This window comes from Stegodyphus dumicola, chromosome 12 (genome assembly GCF_044657685.1).
Source record: "Stegodyphus dumicola isolate Sdum_Otavi_A_Nest chromosome 12, ASM4465768v1".
Taxonomy (NCBI): Eukaryota; Metazoa; Arthropoda; class Arachnida; order Araneae; family Eresidae; genus Stegodyphus; species Stegodyphus dumicola.
In genome coordinates this window covers 111209355-111228103 of record NC_140779.1, presented here as the reverse complement: position 1 = coordinate 111228103, position 18749 = coordinate 111209355, and the positions used below count along the sequence as shown (strand labels likewise).

The window sequence follows — 18749 nt, the reverse complement described above, 5'->3', positions numbered from 1 at the left end:
TGGAGAGTGAAGGGATTGCGCGTATGGCATGGCCTGTGACCAAAATTCGCCCGACTTTAATCCCATTGAAAATCTTTGAGATGCTCTTGGCCGTGCTGTATCTTCCTGTTTCCCACCTCCACACACTCTTATTGAGCTAGAAACTGCTCTACAAGAAGAATGGCGATTGCTTAATTCTGCGGTGGTTGACCACCTAATTGCATGCTCACAAGGTGTAAACTTTGTATACAGATGAGGGGGAGGATCACATACCCTACTAATATCCTTTTTTTTTCATTTTATGCTTTTTATTTCCCCTTTATACATAATTCTGTTCAAGTCTCCAGTATGTCATTATCTGAGAACTTACAAAATATTAATATTGCTTTCATTTCTGTACATAATTATTGATTTTGTTTTATGCATAAATATATATGCTACTTGTCTGCCAAATTTTGTGTCAATTAAAGCAGTATTTGTTGATTTTTTTGCATTTTACATCTTCGTGCTTAACTTTTGGAATTGAGTGTATTTAAAAATGCCAATTATAAATTGTAATTGAAAAAGCAAAATACTTGTGTCATTGAGCTCTTCGCTTGAGATGCCTTTTATTTGATCTTTAGGACCATCATTTAGCAAGACTTCTGCTTCTTCCCCATTTGAGCCATTGGTTTTTTCAGACGGCTGCTTATTTAAGTCATTCCTAAAATAACACAATTCATCTTAAAAACCTTTCATATTGAGCATATCCATGAAAAATATTAATTTTTAACTTATACTTTATTCACAAATTTACTGCCATTGATGGATTTAAGTTGACTCAATATCAATATATTACTTCACCTAAAAAAAAATAAACTCTAATAAAAATGATATAAGCTCATAAAGATAACAGTTTTATATAGTATTTTATTTATATGGAAGTTTTTTAAAGAAGGGAGAAAGAAGTATTAATACAGTTTTGTTTGACAGAACTTAATTAAAATATGCCTCAAAATTAACAGCAAAAGAACAATTGTATATGTGCTCGATAAAAAGAGTTTTATATATCACAAGCATCATTAAATTTTCAGATTTTACTTAATTCATTCATGGCATGTTTCAATGTGATTGGAATTTTCTAACCTACTTTCTCCTACGCTTTTGACTCAAATTTTTGTACATACACCACTGGTGGATGGCAAGCAATGTGATGAAAGAATTCCCCCCCCCCACATATCCTTATTTAATGAACAAATTAAATGTGTCAGAATTTTACTGTTTATACCATCGAACAGCACGGAAAAAAAAAAATCTTTTCAATGAAACCTGTCTGAAATCTGCAATTTAATTTCTGAATTTTGGGCAAATTTTTTAAAATCACCTACCTTTTTTTAGAGTATATGATATTTATGATTTGAAAATTTCAACATCTAAAAATGTATTGGATATAAAGTCTTGGAATTTTCATATTATAAAACAATTGTTTTACCTCTTTTAAAACAAGAATGATAAAAAAATATTAATTAAGCCATTTTCTACATTTTTACAAAAATGTGTTGCAGTCTATAGCATAAAGGATTTTTCAGAGAAACACTGCTTTTGAATTTGCCATCTTGGTGTACTTAATAATGAAGTTTACCATCCTGGAATTCTTAATGATGAATTGGCAATACTTGTTTTTCATTTAAGCTTCATGTAAATAAAATGCGCATTTTAACATTATTCATCATATTTTGAAACTGAATATTCAAATGGATTTCTTCATTCTCTGAATGACATTATTTTTTTTATTTCATAATTTTCTAATAATTTATTGCTTTTATTTTAATAATGACTAAAACGTTCACTACTGATAACATATAACCGAGGCTTAAAAACAAAAAATAAAATACAATAAAAAAGATTTTTATATAACATGCTTTTATTTAAAATGAATATGATAATTAGTACACTAAAAGGAGAAATGTAATTTATCATATACTTTAATAGGAATAACAGATTAAAAAATTCTATTTACAGAATTTACCTACAATTTTATACTGTGAATAATAAAAATATGGCACACCTAAGTAACTAAAACTATTAATTTATCTGCACTGTGAAATGTATAAGCCATTAACTTTTTAAATTTTCTAATAATTTAATTGCACTGTCAAATGCACAAGCTATAAACTTTTTAAATTTATCATGGGCACCCCATGCTTTTATTATTCATGATACAAAATGATAGATGAATTCCGAAACTAGAATTATTTAATTTATTACTCCATTAATTATCATTCCCATTTTAAGTAAAAGCTTATTGCATAAAAGCCTTTTTATAATTGCATTTTATTTTTAATCTGCTTCAATTACTATTTTTATTTCTAACTTGTTACTCTCTATTTCACATATACAATAATTAATTTGCCAAATAAAAAATCACAACGAAGTTTTGATTTAATGAGCTATATATTTACTGCAGAACATACTATTAAAAGTAATTCTGAGACATACATGAATTTTTATATATAAAATATCTGCTTTTTAAATAAATAAGTCTTTTCTACTCTGGTTATCTAAAAGTGCATTTCATATTTAGTATTCAATCTATTTTATTTTTGTTGTTATGTTAATGATTTCCTGTTCTATTTATAGCTTTGTTAGAAACTCTGGTACATTCTGCAAGAATTTCTTACCAAAATCTCCAGAGGTTGTTGCTGATGTTTATTTTTTATATCAAATCTACCGAAATACAATGAACTGTTATTATCAAATCTTTTTATTTAATCAGATAGAGACTTCATTTTCATAATTCTCAAATGGTCTTTTAATCCAATCATACTTCTCAGTTTCTTTTGAATTTCTCTTTAGTTTTTTACGACTGAGAAATGTACACTAATATGCAATTTTTAACTCAGTCAAAAAATTCAATTGATTTTCATTAGAAAACTATTAAACTCTTCAAAGCTTTTTACATTAATGCTGTTGGCATATTATGACCAAGTCAAACTGCATAATGTTTACACTTTATATGTTTGGCTTTACAGTTCTCATCATATTAAAAAATTCTTTTAAATTTTGATTTTGACTAGTGGAATCTTTAGAGGGTTTACTTGGAATTCCATGATCTTGTAGAATATAGTAATTTACATTTCAGCCAAATAAATAATACTTCATGATAAAATAGATAGAGTTCATTCCACTTGCCCTTTTTCAGTTAGTGGGGGTGGAAACTGTTGCTTCCAGACCAACAAAAATAAATGCAAAAAGATAAAAAGATGGAATAATTTGTATATGTAGAAGGCAGAGATGATATTATATTGCAGAAATAAGCTAATGCACTTAAGTAATTGTTTCAATATATATTGCACCATGGGATTTCATGAAATAAACTAATAAAATTATGGGTATTTATAATTCAACCCACTCAAAAAGTATCTTTAATATTGACAAAAAATCTGGATTATGGATTAGTTGACTGATTACACTGAAGTCCTGACAGAAAATTGAATCTTTCATCTGTTCATAGCAAACGCAAATGGATTAGTAGCCCCCCCCCCAAAGAGAAATTTTGAATAATGAATATTTTAAATGACAAATTTACCCAAACTACTCTTCTCCTTAAATAATTTCTTAAAAACTTGTGAGAAAGCTATGCCTTTTAGAGCATCATTACACAGTTTTTATTTGCTCAAAGCATTCCAAAAGGTGGATATTGCAATACATGAAATGATTCAGAGTTTCAATTTCCTAAATACATATATAATTCCTAAATACATTTTCATATCATACAATCACATACAATCACATTTTCCTAAATACATATATAAACAAGGGTGAGAACCCTTATCTGAAAATAGAAAAATTGATTATTCTATATTTTTACTAAAATGCATACTAGCATACATATTTTTACTCAAGTATACAACAATTAAGAAAATTACATAAAAATGAAAACACACAGAAAATACTTTGGGAGTTGAGGATTTTATAGAACAATTAAAGTAACCGAATTTTGAAAACACATCAAATTTAAATAGAAAATTGGTTAATCTTTGGATTATGGTAACTTGGCGATTTTTTGACGACCAACCCTGCTACAGCAATCTACTAGTTTTTGTTTGGACGCCATTTTGTTTTCACGAAGGCTTTTTTTTACTCAACATTTTTCCCAACAAGCTGCTAGCTGAATTACGCTTATGCTAGAACTTTTATGGAACAAAAGTGCTTGATCATGACGAAGATTAGGTGCGAAATTGGGAGAAAGTGCAGAATCGCAAACTGCTTGCCGCGGTTTTAAGAATTGCACATACACAGTATCCATGTACACGTCGACCTATTTTCACTTAAAAAAACATCCCAGAATTGCACAAAAATGGCATTGCACACACTCTTGATTTTATCCATGTACACTGCTAAAGTCCTAGCTAGTAACTTTTATCGCCTTACCAAAATGTTGCCAATCTACCTATTACCACATTCCAAAGATTAGCCATAAAATTTTTTTCAAAAAAATATAAAATAAGTTTTTTTAAATAGCTTTTGCGAAATTATAAGCAATATTTTTAAAACTATTAGATAATGCTTACTTATTCCTGGTTTGTATGTTCACACATAAAACTCAAAAAATTAATTATAGGAAAAATTAAATGATGTATATGTATCCCATTACAGTGTTAGAAGGTTTTCGTTATTAACAGTAAATTTAAAATGACTGGAGGATAATAAATGCAATTAATTTCCATAATTTATTTTAAAACGCATCTATATAAATAATATATTTTTAGTGCTGTAGTTTACTTTTTTCTGAGAATCTTATCAACTAGTAGGAGGTCAAGTTAAGGATTATTCACAATATTATTTTACAAAGTTCACTAGCTTCAAATTAACTCATTTACCACTAAAAATTAAAAGAATCATACCAGTTTTTTATGCAATTATTTTATATATTTTAGCAAATTAATTAGAAGGAAAGAATATCCTTTGATCTCAGTAAAATAAGAAAAATATATCTATTTATTCATTCACAAATTGTTTGCAACATTTAGCACAAGCCACTGAGAGATATCGAAATTTTTTTTAAGGGCTGAATTTAGTGTAGAAATACTGAACGATATGCATTAACTAACATATATGGGAGAAGGCAACTAAAGCAAGGTTTCAGTTACAAGGATTCACATTAAGCACAATTAAGTTCTGAAGATATCTGAAAAACCAATTTTCTGTTTTTAGAAATTTCAAAAAGTAAACTGCATTTGTGTTGTACTGTGATTCCAGTAATTTTTATTTTGAATCAGTTCTGAAATTTTTTTTGTTTTTCCATTCCTTTTATTTAAAACAAGATGTTCAGAGATCCACTAAACAAAAATGATACTACAAGCAATATGTAAAACATTATAAATGATATAAACTTTAACAATTTTAAATATAACAAAATTATAAGAATTAAAAAGCATACATACTGATCAACACTTTTGTCTTCATTTGAATCTCCAGCTACAATTAGCTGGTATCGAAATGCTCTAGGTAACAGTGAAAAAGAATCCCCATTTACTAGCCTATGAGGAACATCTTTTTTCAGAATCTGACCAGGACTATCAGCAGTTGGTTGGAAAAAACAAGGATTCACATGAGTCTGAAAACAGATTCCAAATATTAAAGAAATAATAATAAAATAAATCTATATAAGAAAATCTATGTAAATTACCATATGCACTCATATATCTGTAATAGCATTCCTTTAAGGAAAAAAATAATATATGGAGTTATCATGTGAGTACAAAGGTAAGGGTGGATGGACTAAATACAGTACCTCTTACATGCCAAGTGATAGGCAATAATATCTAGGAAATCATTCAAACAAATTTTAAATTAATAGACATCTTAAATGCAACGGGTAGAACTGAAAATGATTTGCTGTTAGAAAAGTAAATGCTCTCAATCGTGACAGTAAAATGGATTATTCATTACAAGATTAGAGATCAGAAAACAAGAATTGTTATTGTACAAATATTAAACAATGTGTGTTTGTAAACTCCTGTTATTACATAAACAGTTGAATATGTTTTAAATAATGTTTAAAAATAACCATTAAGAAGTCTGTTGTTGAATGCATATGCTTCAACCTGTTTTAAATAAAACTCAAAACTTCTTTATGGAAGTAGGAGTTTTGAATTCTTTTAAATTGTAAACATTTAATTATAGTATTTTCATGTATCTCTCTTTCTTTTTTTCCTTCTTCCGAATTACTGAACATTTAGATGACAACCACCTAGCTGATAAAACATTAAGCCAATACGTGAACTTCTCTTGTACATGTGTGCTGATCACCTATAGCAGTAATTCAAGCCAAGAAGAAGATTATGAATTTGAAGCTGTCTAGTTAAATCTGACATAATACTCCTTTACAAGCAGAATTTTACAGATTGTGTAAATTGTGATTCATAAATCGATATCTGTTAATCTGTGATACAGGGTGGGCTTGGCAGCATCCAATACCAAAAGTTAAGAAGGAATACTTGATTTAAACAGCTTTCAACTTTGGTTATTAGACAAGCAGTGCTTGATCAAACATGTCGTGCACAAGAATTTAAAGCACTTTTTACATTTGTTGAGCCAATTCAGAGCTCTGCTTTAAAAGGTAAAATATATTAGATCAATATCTAAAACTTTTGAAAGTATATTTTTATTGTGTGGGTATGCTTAAAATATGCGGGAATAAATAACTGACCAGCACAGCTTTTTTTATTATTATTTCTAATGCAGCTGACAATACGAAGACAAATATCCTTATGCTACGCACAGATCCCAAAAATCTACAAAAATACAATAATAATGCAACAGAATACATAGTACAATAATTTACACAGAGAAGTCTGAAGTACAATGAAGAATTACACAAAAAGAAAAATAGAAATGGAGAAAAGTAAGTTAAAACAAGATCAAGTCTGTAGTCTGTTTAAAAGGTCTCTAGCCTACTAGTATCTGGAAAAAACACTCTTCTGAGAGAGCACTGTACAAATGATAAGATAACCAGCATTCATCACCGCACCATTGCAGCAAAGAGGGCAGGCAGAATAATCAACTATTTAGAATCTGTGAAGGTAAGCATATAAACAGGCATGCATTGATAATAGATAAAAGTCAGCTACAACACTGCTCCTGGGATATTCTGGAAGATTATAGATGTCACTCTCGCAGAGTTTATCTCTTGTTCTTTCTTTTAGTTGTAACGGTTGCTTGGATTTGAAGGTTATATTGGTTTTTGACAATACAGACTTATAACTAACCTGGCCATTTAAAACGTGAATAATATGGCATCCTCTTTCGGCCAGCTCAGCTGCCTTTTCATCTACGGGCATGCCACCCAGAAGGAATCCACTGTAAAATGATTATTTTATGTTTTAAGTAATTCTCATAATAGGGATCTACATAACTTTACAGTTAAGGAAATAGAAGCTTGGCAACCATTAGTAATTGCCAGTATTGCTGCCCAAGTCTGAGAATATGGCAAACTATTCGAGAAGGGAAGGACGGGCATTGTGAGAAATGCTCACAGATAATTCTGGCTCCAGCAGCACGATTTATATCAAGTTTTGAGTTATCAGTAGAGATGTGCATTCAAAGGTGAGGAGGATAATTTTCATACCTGAGCTGAACAAAGCTGTACTACAATCTTGAGTCTTTGAAACATGGTTCAAAAGATACAAAAAGTAAGAAGTCATTATAAGCTTCGAAAGGGTTAGTTGGTGTTAATAATAGCTCAACCCAAGTCGAAATCTCAAGCCCATTGATCTCCCTCTAGACAGCTTACGGAAAGCTTTCCTGGATTTTCAGTCTGCGGGGACAAAGTCCAGAACTAATCCAAGGTTCAGTATGCGGTAAATGTGTTAATTATTGATAAAGCTTCCTTTGTTCAGTACGCCATAAACGTGTTAATTATTGATAAAGCTTTCTTTATTTTATAGTATTTTCTTTATTTTATAGTGCATACATTTCATCATATTATTCATTCCTTTTTGAGAGACCATAATAAGTGCAGCATTGCAATAAATCATTACAGGTTTTACCAAAATCCTATAGGTAGCTAGAAGAGTTGAGGTTGCACAACCCCATTTAGCTCCCGCGAGACGTTGGACCAATTAGATTTGTATTTAGGACTAGATGTCTAAAGGACTAGTTCATCTACATGCATAAGTACTTCAGTATTCTTTTCAATCAGGGAACATAGCAGGTCATCAACACCACGTCCAACAATAAGAAACTAAACACAGCTTCCTGAGGGAGGTCAGTAAGTAGTGCCCTGGTGCCAGCAACTGTTCACTTGGAAGACTGCATGATACAATGATACAACCATCGGTATGATGAATGAGAAATCCACGCAAACTGTTTTCCCACTTATCCATGGTCCAGTCTCGATGTTCCCAGTTCAACTACACGCACAGCTGACAACGATACTTGATGAACAGAGGCACACAGGTAGGATGTCTGCTGTGCAGTCCCATAGCCAACAGTATCCACTGAACTGTTGTTCTGAAATACTTGCACCTGGACCTGCATTGTATTGGGCTGTCAGCTGAGCACTGTCTGGTGTCGATTTTGCTGTACCTAATGGGACAGTTTCTGAAGTCCTTTTCCTTTGATGAGATGTGGACATCCAACACCTTGGCAGCTACTGCTGGTTTCCCTGTCATTTATCTACTTTGCATAAATACTAACAATGGCAGATCGTGAACAACTTACAAGTCATGCAGTTTCTGAGATACTTGCTTCGAGCCTTTGGGCCATTACAATAGGACCCCTATCAAATTCACTTAGATCAGTAGTCTTTCCCATCACTCGCAAAAGCGCAAGAATAATCCCTTACCTTCTCCAACAGCAGTTAAATACCATTCTCACTCAATCACATGCTCTCCGCATACACATACACATTCCAGTACTTTCTGCATTTTTAAAAATTAATTTCTTTTCTCACTTTTCTGGGGTATAGTCTTCTTTATTTTCATTGCATTTAAAGATAATTGTGACATGAATATTAGCTAGAACCTAACAATACACTGCCAAAAATATCATCAAACTCTGATTCCTGCAACCACTTGACAGTCCTAGAAATTGTTTCATATACTTGTAAGATAGAAGCAACCCTTCATTATTTTTGTTATTAACGTCCTCCTTTTTTGGAGAAAGATATGACAAAGTCAGAATGTCTTCCCCCTCCCCCTTTTTTAATCTTAACATGAACTTTGGATAAATTACAGCAAGCACACAGCTGCACTGCAGCCTTTTTTTTTTTTTTTTTTTTTTTAATAAGCAAAAGTCTTGGGAAATGTTTATCCATATCATATTAATTTTTAATCCCATTTTGCATCATGTGTTTATAAAATATACCACGAAATGAAGAAAAAGCAAACCATTATTTCCACATGTGTAGTATTTCAAAAAAAAAAAAAAAAAAAAAATCACAGGTGCTGCAAATCTCACAAAGTGGAATTTGATATGATGGAAATGTAATGTAATTATCTTCTCCACTACTCCGGAAAAGTCATTAAGTTATTGCCAACAATCCTTTGTTTGATTATGGCTATGACGTGTAGGTATTGTTCTATTAAAAAAATAGCAATAACAAAAAGAAAACCATTTTTTAAAAACTGGAAATTTTACAAGAAAAAATAAACATATATCTATGTGACCAGCATTTACAAAATAGTAATCAGTAAAATGTGTGTGTGTGTGATTATGGCAAAGCCCCTGCCTAAGGGGAGGGATGCCTTCGTGGAGGACTTTCTAAGGAAAACTGGCTCGTATACACGTTACAAATGGGGAAAACCACTATAATGGCCATGCAGCTAGCCCATTCGTGGGATTCGAACCTCGGACCGAACTACCAGTGTTCAGCGACTTTACCGCTCGGAAGTTGGTGGGCTAATCAGTAAAATTACAGTTAAATATAAAGTGTGCAAATTCATGAGTATTCAAACAGTATATGCATTAATGGGTTGGTTACTGTCTTGTGTATATTAAAAATGTACACCAAAAACATGGCAATTCTATTGAATGATAAAACCAAGAACATGGTTAATTCAGCTTAATGCGCAAAAATACTACACATGAATATATTATGTTTTTAAAAAAATTGTTTTGCAATTATATATATAAATTTGGTTAGGGTAGAGAGAAGGGTACCCCTTGCATTATCGCAAAGTTGTTGCTTCATTTATCGCCATGTGGTGGTTTATGGGTAGCCTGCGTAGTTGAATGTTTTGGAAACCTTATTATGACGTAATCAGTTGCATGATTGTGGTGAATCTGTAAAGGCTTGTTGTGCGTGTTGGTTAGGAAGTACATTGCTTGTTTTCTGGTTTAGACGGTAAAATGGCTGAATGTGGTAAGATTAATTTGAAGTTTCTGTACGATTTAGAAAGAAAGGGTAAAAGTGCATTACTTGACTGGTGTGTAAATGAAGGTTTACTTAGTAGCCATTATTAAGTGTCCTGTTTGTAGGGAGGAAATACATATGGTCAGATGATATGGAGGATATTTTGATACTATTCCGTTTTGAGGACCATAAAAATCGCCAAACTATTGTTGATGCCAGTGCTGCCAAAAATAATTGTGGCAACCCTAAAGAAAGAGAAATGCAAGAAAGAAAGTATAATAATAAATAACTATCTAAAGATTGTTTTAATTTAGATGAAAGGTTAATTTCATATAATACTTTTTTATTATTATAATTTATATAAAAAAGGCTAAACTTAACTGAATGGATTCCTGCATCACTATTTCGCTACCGAGTTATCGCTAAAGCATAATTTTATCTCGTTGGTTGTTCAAACATAATTTTTTATAATGAATGATGCCTTTTCTTTGAAAAAATTCTATTGCAGACTTTTTGTCATGGGCAATTCCCAAATCGTTCAATCCATGGGATATCAAAAAAAGATTTAAAAATTAAACTAGTATTTCAATGGCATCTTAAGAAATATAGAACTATCTAAACTTACACAATTTGAAATCAGCACGTACGTTAGATTTGGCACGCTGTTAAATGGGCACGTTTGCTAGATTTGGTGCTTTTGCGCATACATTTTCGCTGCAATTTTTTACGGTCCTTAAAACGGAATAGTACTGATATTTTTTACTCTTATTTTGTGAATTTATGTGCCGACGCCAGTATATAGATTCTAGTTCGGATAATTTTAGGAAGTTTTTAGATGCAGTTAAGGAATTTTGTTTGACCGAAGACATGTTAATTTGTAAATAAGGTAAGTGGATATTTTCTTTCTGAAGTGCAAAGATGAATTTCCTTTTTTATGTGATTTCATTGTTTGATTTAAAATGTAGTTTATTGAGATTATATATTTTTTTGTTGGCTGCTCCTTTGACTTTTTAAGTGAATATAGTTCGATGTGTACATGGACAAAGTCAAGGGAGTGTGCAATGCCTAGTTTGTGCAATTCTCTGTTTTTATTTTAAGTGAAAAATAGGTCTATGTGTACATGGATAAAGTCAAGGGAGTGTGCAATGCCAAGTTTGTACAATTCTGGGATTTTTTTTAAAGTGAAAATAGGCTGATGTGTGCATGGATACCGAGTTTGTGCAATTCTTTGTCTTGTTATTTTGGCTTTGTGCAGTGGCGATTTTTGGCGCAAAATTCGCTGCTACACAAGCCAAAATAACAAGTCAAAGAATTGCACAAACTTGGTATCCATGTGCCGCCAAAAATCGCCAATTTTTGCCAAGAGGTACCCGTATATTTTTTACCATGTATTTTTTGCTCATATGAGTAATTGGTACTATAAATTACAACATTGTAAAATATATTTTTGGCAAAAGCATTCATTTTAAATAATGAAATACATATTTCATATAAAACTTATGTTTAGAAAGAGTAAATAAAAATACATTAAATAAAATTCTTATTAAAATAATAACTATTATTATTATTTTGTAAAAAAAAAAAAAAAAAAATCCCTGCTTGACATATTTACAGTTAAGATTTACAAACAGATAATGACATTGAAATGAAAATTACTTACAGGAGTTAAAAATACTTCTCCTTTGCTTGTGACTTCTAAAACTGCATGATTTCTTGAAACTTTTTTATCACTGCACTGAAATTAATAAAAGGTAATATTTTACTTTTTGTATATATACTACATAAATATATACAAATCAGAACTATGAAAGTCTTGAAGTCATGCATAAAATATAAAATGCATTTTTCTTCTTATAATTCACAACTGTACATATTATTATCTCATATTTTTAGAGCAACATATTCTGTATACTGCTATATAACTAAATACAGCATGAAGATTTATTTACAGAATGAACGAGATCAGTGTTTCCCCAACTTTTTAACTCATAACCCATGCATAAATTGTGATTTATAACACTCTTTGCACATAAAGTTGTACTGAAAAAAAGCAATTTTCTAAGGAAAAATAATGTTCAAGAATTTTGGGAAGTTTTCAAAAGCTAAACTACGGCTTCACAAAAAAAACACAGGTACTTTTTCTTTAGCCGGGAGTTAGCGATCCTTGCCAAATATCATACTTTTTTATTTCATATTTCTGAAGTTTATAAAACATTTTAAAAAAGAAATGAGATACTCATTTTATGAAAACATGTTGCTTTATTTTCCAAATAGTTTATAATGCTGGTTTGATGCACCACCACTAACATGAAAAATCTCAGCAGCCATATGCTGTTAGAATTTTCATCAAAAGCGGTCACCTATAATTTGAAATTTCACGTAAAAGGCTTTCTCTTCCCACTCGTCTTTCACACACACACACACACACAAAAAAAAAAAAAATAAATAAAAAATAAATAAATAAATAAATAAATAAATAAATAAAATGATCAGATACAAATAAATGAATGGGGAAAATGTACTAACTTCAGATAGGGTTAAAGAGTTATAACTACATCTGTTTTGCATGACATTTTACTTTACAGTGACTTGATTAGAAAATAATCCACATGTTTCATCTGACTGGCAACATTTTCACCCTCAAGGCAACAAGTTTGAATGTAACTTTTTTTTTTTTTTTAATTTCAGCTAATACACAGATTCTGAATTTTGGATAAATTTTTGAAGAAAAAACACACTTTCAGCTTATATTCAAAAATATACAATAATTAACAATTAATAGGTAATTAGTTATAAATATGGTCAGAGTATACTGAAGGGTATGTATATGTGTAAACATACACATATATGCACATATATAAATACACACAAGCAAAAATATATACAGTTCTGAATCTGGTCCCGATAACAGAAGAGTACTGAAATGGCTAGAATATAACACCACTTTAAATAAAATATAATACACTGAATGTTCAAGTATAAACAGATTTTTTTTTATCTCTAGTCTTGTAGAGAATTCAATATACTCATGATTTATTAGGCAAACATTCATGTTTGAATTTGTCAATAGTAGTGCTAGTTTCCTTCCATTCTGATGTTAACTATAATGAACACTATCAGGCCAAGAGATTTATAATCTTGCACAGAAGTGAAACTTCATTAGATTTTTGACTATGAAGGTATTATTCCATCTCAGATTTATTCGAGACTTGAAAAATAAATCAGTTTAGAGGTGATTTGGCACCATTGGGTTTATCACTTTGGTCATTATTTAGAATTTCTAGGTGGAAAGAAATCCAAGACTAATAAGGAGATTACCAGCGATAAGCAAGAATGAGTTAACACACAGTCAATTCTTCTGGAATTATGAAACTTCATGGATGTTAGAATACACATATTACAATATTTCTAATAATTTCTGTGTAGGTGACTACACAGAAAAATAACATTAAATCGTTTAATTGTATTCAAAAAATAAATTAAAATTTAGCTGACAAATTCCAGTTCATTAACTGAATGTTCCTCATATAGAATTCCTCTCTTTACTACTTTTCTTTCAACCTGTTGAGGTTTTTTATCTGCATTGTTATTTAAGGCCTACACCAAGGTTATTGTACCATTAGACAGATATCTTCCCAAACAGTTATCTTTTAGCATGTGATGTTACACAATTACAGGAAAGCAACTACTCCCTTGGAAACTAAATACAATTCTCTTTGTTTGTCCTACTTCTGTAAGTCAATTGACTTACAAGAAATTTGAGCACTGGAAAATGTAACCTAGTTTGTATAGGGACCTTGGCCTATACCAGCTTCATAGCTGAGATATTACAAGCATGTGAAGCATTCTACCTAATATACAAATCATGATGGTTTACACAAATCTGAATTGTGAAATTTTGGTTTGGTTTGGTTTATATGAGTACAGCAAAGCCTCGAGGACCATCTGCTTGAGGGAAAGGATACTTTCTTGGAGGTCTTTTCTAAACAAAACTGGCTAGTATACAGGTTACACATAGAGAAAATTATGAAAACGCTCATGCAGCCAGCAAATTCACAGGATTCGAACTACCAATGCCTAGCGACTTTATCGCTCTGCTGCTGGTGAGCCATGAAATTCTGGTCTCGTATGAAAAGGAATTTCGCAATTATAAAACATTACATGACAGATTATATATTTTGGTTAGAGCAGACTGAAGGGTACCCCTTGTATTATCGCAAAGTTGTTGTTTTATTTATGGTAACTTGAGTAATTGAATGTTATGGAAACCCTATTATGACTTAATCGGTTGCACGATTGCGGTAAACTTTGAATTATGGGATGTCTTGTAAGGGCTTGGCGGTGTGTATTGGAAGTACATTGCTTGTTTTGCTGTTTAGACGGTAGAATGGCTGAATGTAGTAAGATTAATTTGAAGTTTCTGTACGATTTGGAACGAAAGGGAAAAGAGCATTAATTCACTGGTGTGTAAATGAAGGTTTACTTAGTAGCCATTTTCCGGACAGTCCGGAACTATGGAGGATATTTTTTTACTCTTATTTTTGGGAATTTGTCTCTGTGTAGTGGCGATTTTTGGCACTATAATTGCCGCTACACAAAGCCAAAATAACAAGTGAAAGAATTGCACAAACTCGGTATCCATGTATAAAGTAGTAGTATAAACAAAACTAGTATAAACTCGGTAGTATACACAAAAATCGCCAATTTTCACCAAGGAGTACCTGTTAATACACTTTTACCTACTATTTTAACATTAAAAAACAAACCTGACATTTTATTTGAAATAGAAAGAAAGGTGCAGCTCAAATGCAACAAGGAACAAATCATATTAATCATTTCTAATAGGAATGAATCTGAGTAACTAATACAGTCAGCATTTGTTAATTCAGATTCACATAGACCAGAAAAACTATCCAAACCATCAGGAATTAAGATTAGTAAAAGTAATTTTTCTACGACTGTTATTCAAATTAACCAAAATTTCAAATTTATGAGAGGTCATTTTACTTGTTAATGGACATATCACAACTCTGTTCATAATTTTCATGTAAAAAAAAAAAAAAAAAACTAAACTCGGTAGCGCAACACCTGCAGTGCCCTAAAATCTGCTTTCTTGAGCTTGAGCCCCGGGGTGCATCAGCATTTGCATTGGGCAAGGAGTCAGTCTGTCGCAGGGCCACCCCAGAGTTTAGTCCCCAAGCAAACTTGGTACTCATTTTATCGGCCCACTCAAGGGATGAAAGGCTGAGTCACCCTTGCCCAGCCCGGGGGTCGAACCTCCCGACCTGTGGTGCAGCTGCGTGACACACTAGCCACTGGGCCTTATAATCTTTATGTATCAAAGTAAAAATTGATTGTGAATAAAATTTTGTCTAACATTTCTAAAAACTAATAAAGAATGATAGCTAAGAATAAAGTTTATGTCTTTCAAAACTATTAATATTATAGAATTTAAAAATTTTTTTAGCAAAATCATTCCTGATAAATTAATTATTGATCCAATTTGTAAACATCATTATTAACGCAATAAGAAAAAAAAAAAAAATGCTTTAAAAATGTTTATACATATATAAGCTTCAATAAAATAAACACTTCCTAATTATTTTAGGGAAGAAGAGGAGGAATCAGGATATTAACTGTTTTCATTGGTCAGTGCTGGTAAGCAAAATCAGCAATGCATAAATCATGAGTTTTAATGAACGAAAACTGAAACATTGCAGTAAAATCCCAGTAACACTTTCTTGCAACTACAATAAATATGGAGGAAGCAAATGGTTTTAAACCTCTTTAGCATCAAATAAAAATGCACAAAAAGAACTTCAGAGAGCAAACAAAAAATCAATCCAACTCAAAGCAGATACTCAAGCAGACAGCCCCCAACTAAATACACTTAAGATATCTAGCTGAATTTTTTTCATTACACTAAAATCATATTCAAAGTATATTTGAAAAGCTGCTTAACATGTTGTAAATTATATAAGAAACCTGAAACAACTAAAAATTAAAAAAATCAACTTGCTTTTCTTAAAATCAATTGACTGTTTCAAACAGCCTTTTCAAATACTTTGAGTTATGCTACCCACATTTACCATACAAATTCTGTTTAGGCTTAAAAATACATAATATATTCTTATAACCTAACATTTAAGGCATCAATCAAATGTTCAATCAAAATTCAATTCAAATGTCTTCTATGACTCTGAAGTTAAAACTCATTCACCAAATTTTGCAATAAGAGAGGACACTATAAACTGTAACAACCTGAAACTAAGATCACCTGATTAAAATGGGTGAAAACTGCACGGATGAAGTTCACAAATGCATCCAAAAACATAATACTATCTAAAGTTAATTAGTTTATACTTTAAAATTACATCACATCCACTTAAACTAACTGCGTTAGAAAACCTACCATTTATTTACAAATTTTTAAAATGCAACTATGAAAACATAACTTTGCTAATTTAAAGAGCAATCTGCCTTTAACTATCTTGTCTCTTTAACAGTTAAAGGTACATAAACATACATTTGACGTGCTGCATTGTAATGCATTACTTCGCAATCATTAACATACTAACGCAAATACATTTTATGTTTTGTATACGTCATCTTTTCCAACTAAAAATCATAATTAATATTACAAATTATTATAAACAATACACATATGAAAACACTAAAAACGTCGCCAAATTTGTCGCGGGAAATCTCTTCCAACAGGTTACTGAGTTTTTTAATTATAAAAATCAACAAATCTCCGTGGACATTATTTCGAGACATGCACAAAATATGCCCAAGATTCGAACTTTACACAAAATATACTTCCGGGTAAATGAGTATATACGTTAAGCCTAAACGCTATACACATCTAGATGTCTCCATACGTACGCCGAGGAAAGGTCCTCGCCCAATGGTCGTCTTGCCCACAGGTATCTCAACGGCCTTCTGTCCATCGTCCAAAGGCTTCAGAGTTATTTTCGACATTGTGATTACGAAATTGTGGATGATGTTTTTACATCCTACCGTTAATGTTTTTTTAATATCATTGAAATTCCTTAAGCCTAGAAATGATTAACACACCATTAGCAACGTAAACAAAAACGCTTTGCTGCAAGTTTTGCAGCGCCATCTGCCATACCAGGTTTAAAGAGAAAGTCTTCGTTGCTCGAAAATAACGGTCACTTTAGTTTTAGTTTTGTTACGATGGTTGGTCGCTAGGTGACGCATAATTAAATATAATTTCTTTATCATTAGAAAATGCTTATTAATTCAATTATTTAGAAAATTGAAATTTTAAAATATTGCACCTGACAGATATATCAACAAAAACTATCGAACTGCCTGTCGGGTTTTAGATGCTGAGTTATCTCAAAAGTTATATGCCTTTTTCTCCCTTTCTACCGTATGGTCGTAAGGCGACTGCTAACAAACAAAAATAGAACTCATAAATCTGCATTTTAAAGACAAAATAGAGTGTAAAATTTCATAAATGTTGAAACCTTTTATATTGAGTTAAAAAAATAACTCAGTTTAAGACAATGAGATACATAATGATGACATCAGAGATCACGTGACTTATGCGTAGCTAATGTAAACAAACAATGCAGATGACCTCTGAGATCACATGACTTATGTATAGCTAATGTAAACAACAAGGTCATTCTTCCTCTTCTTCTCTTGCGGAATGTATCTAAAGAGAGAAGTACTTGTTTAGGTCTGTAAAAATTAAAAACTCAAAATACAGCATTTAAATATGTAAATAAACTTTGCCTCACCATTTTACCTAAACAAACACGTCTGTATCAGAGAAGACGTGGACGTGTCAGAGAATGAACTCTGATACAGACGTGTATCAGAGTTCATTCTCAGCTAAGTATTTATTCTAGGTTTTATTTTTTCCTAGGTTTAAGCTTATATTTTAATATATGGGCTTATTTAAATTTACAAAATAAAAATGCACGAACTATTTTGTTACAAACTATTATAACTGCAAGATTTAACTGTTAACGGCATTAGAAAATGATGTAACGGTTAAGCTTTTAATTTGAGTTAGGTATACTTGGCAGCAGATATCCAACAGTCTGTCTTCGATCAGTCCGGAATTACGGTACGGTTTGACAGTACGGATTGAAATTTTCATCACAAATTCAGTTTTAATTCAGCAAAAGGAAAAAAAAGTTTAAAATAGTGCAAGAACTTCTCCCACTTTTCCTCAAGTCTATTTAAGCCGTTTATTTTTATGTAGTTTTAAAATTTTGCTCTACGCTACATATTTCTGGACATTTCACTACAGTTTTTCTGGATTTACTAGTTGGATATACAGTGAAATACGTTTAACGCGAACCGCATAAGACGAAATATCGGTTAACACGAAGTCATTCAACCGTCCTGACAAACTTCTATGTATTTTCACGCATTTTTTTCTCTTGACACA

General features: G+C 31.4%; 1 protein-coding gene across 3 annotated transcripts in view; it reads right to left on the bottom strand.

Annotated features, from left to right (window-relative positions):
• LOC118185386 (uncharacterized) overlaps positions 1-17445 on the bottom strand; it is a 90607-nt gene extending 73162 nt beyond the window's left edge. For all 3 annotated transcript variants that reach the window (XM_085806799.1, XM_085806800.1, XM_085806801.1), the window contains exons 1-4: positions 17204-17445; positions 11979-12053; positions 5406-5578; positions 555-682 (exon numbers count right to left, since the gene is read on the bottom strand). In XM_085806799.1, coding sequence (XP_085662925.1) covers positions 555-682; positions 5406-5578; positions 11979-12053; positions 17204-17299 — 472 coding nt within the window. In that variant the 5' untranslated portion in view covers positions 17300-17445. The remainder of the gene's footprint in view (positions 1-554; positions 683-5405; positions 5579-11978; positions 12054-17203) is intronic.
• Positions 17446-18749: the final 1304 nt, after the last annotated feature.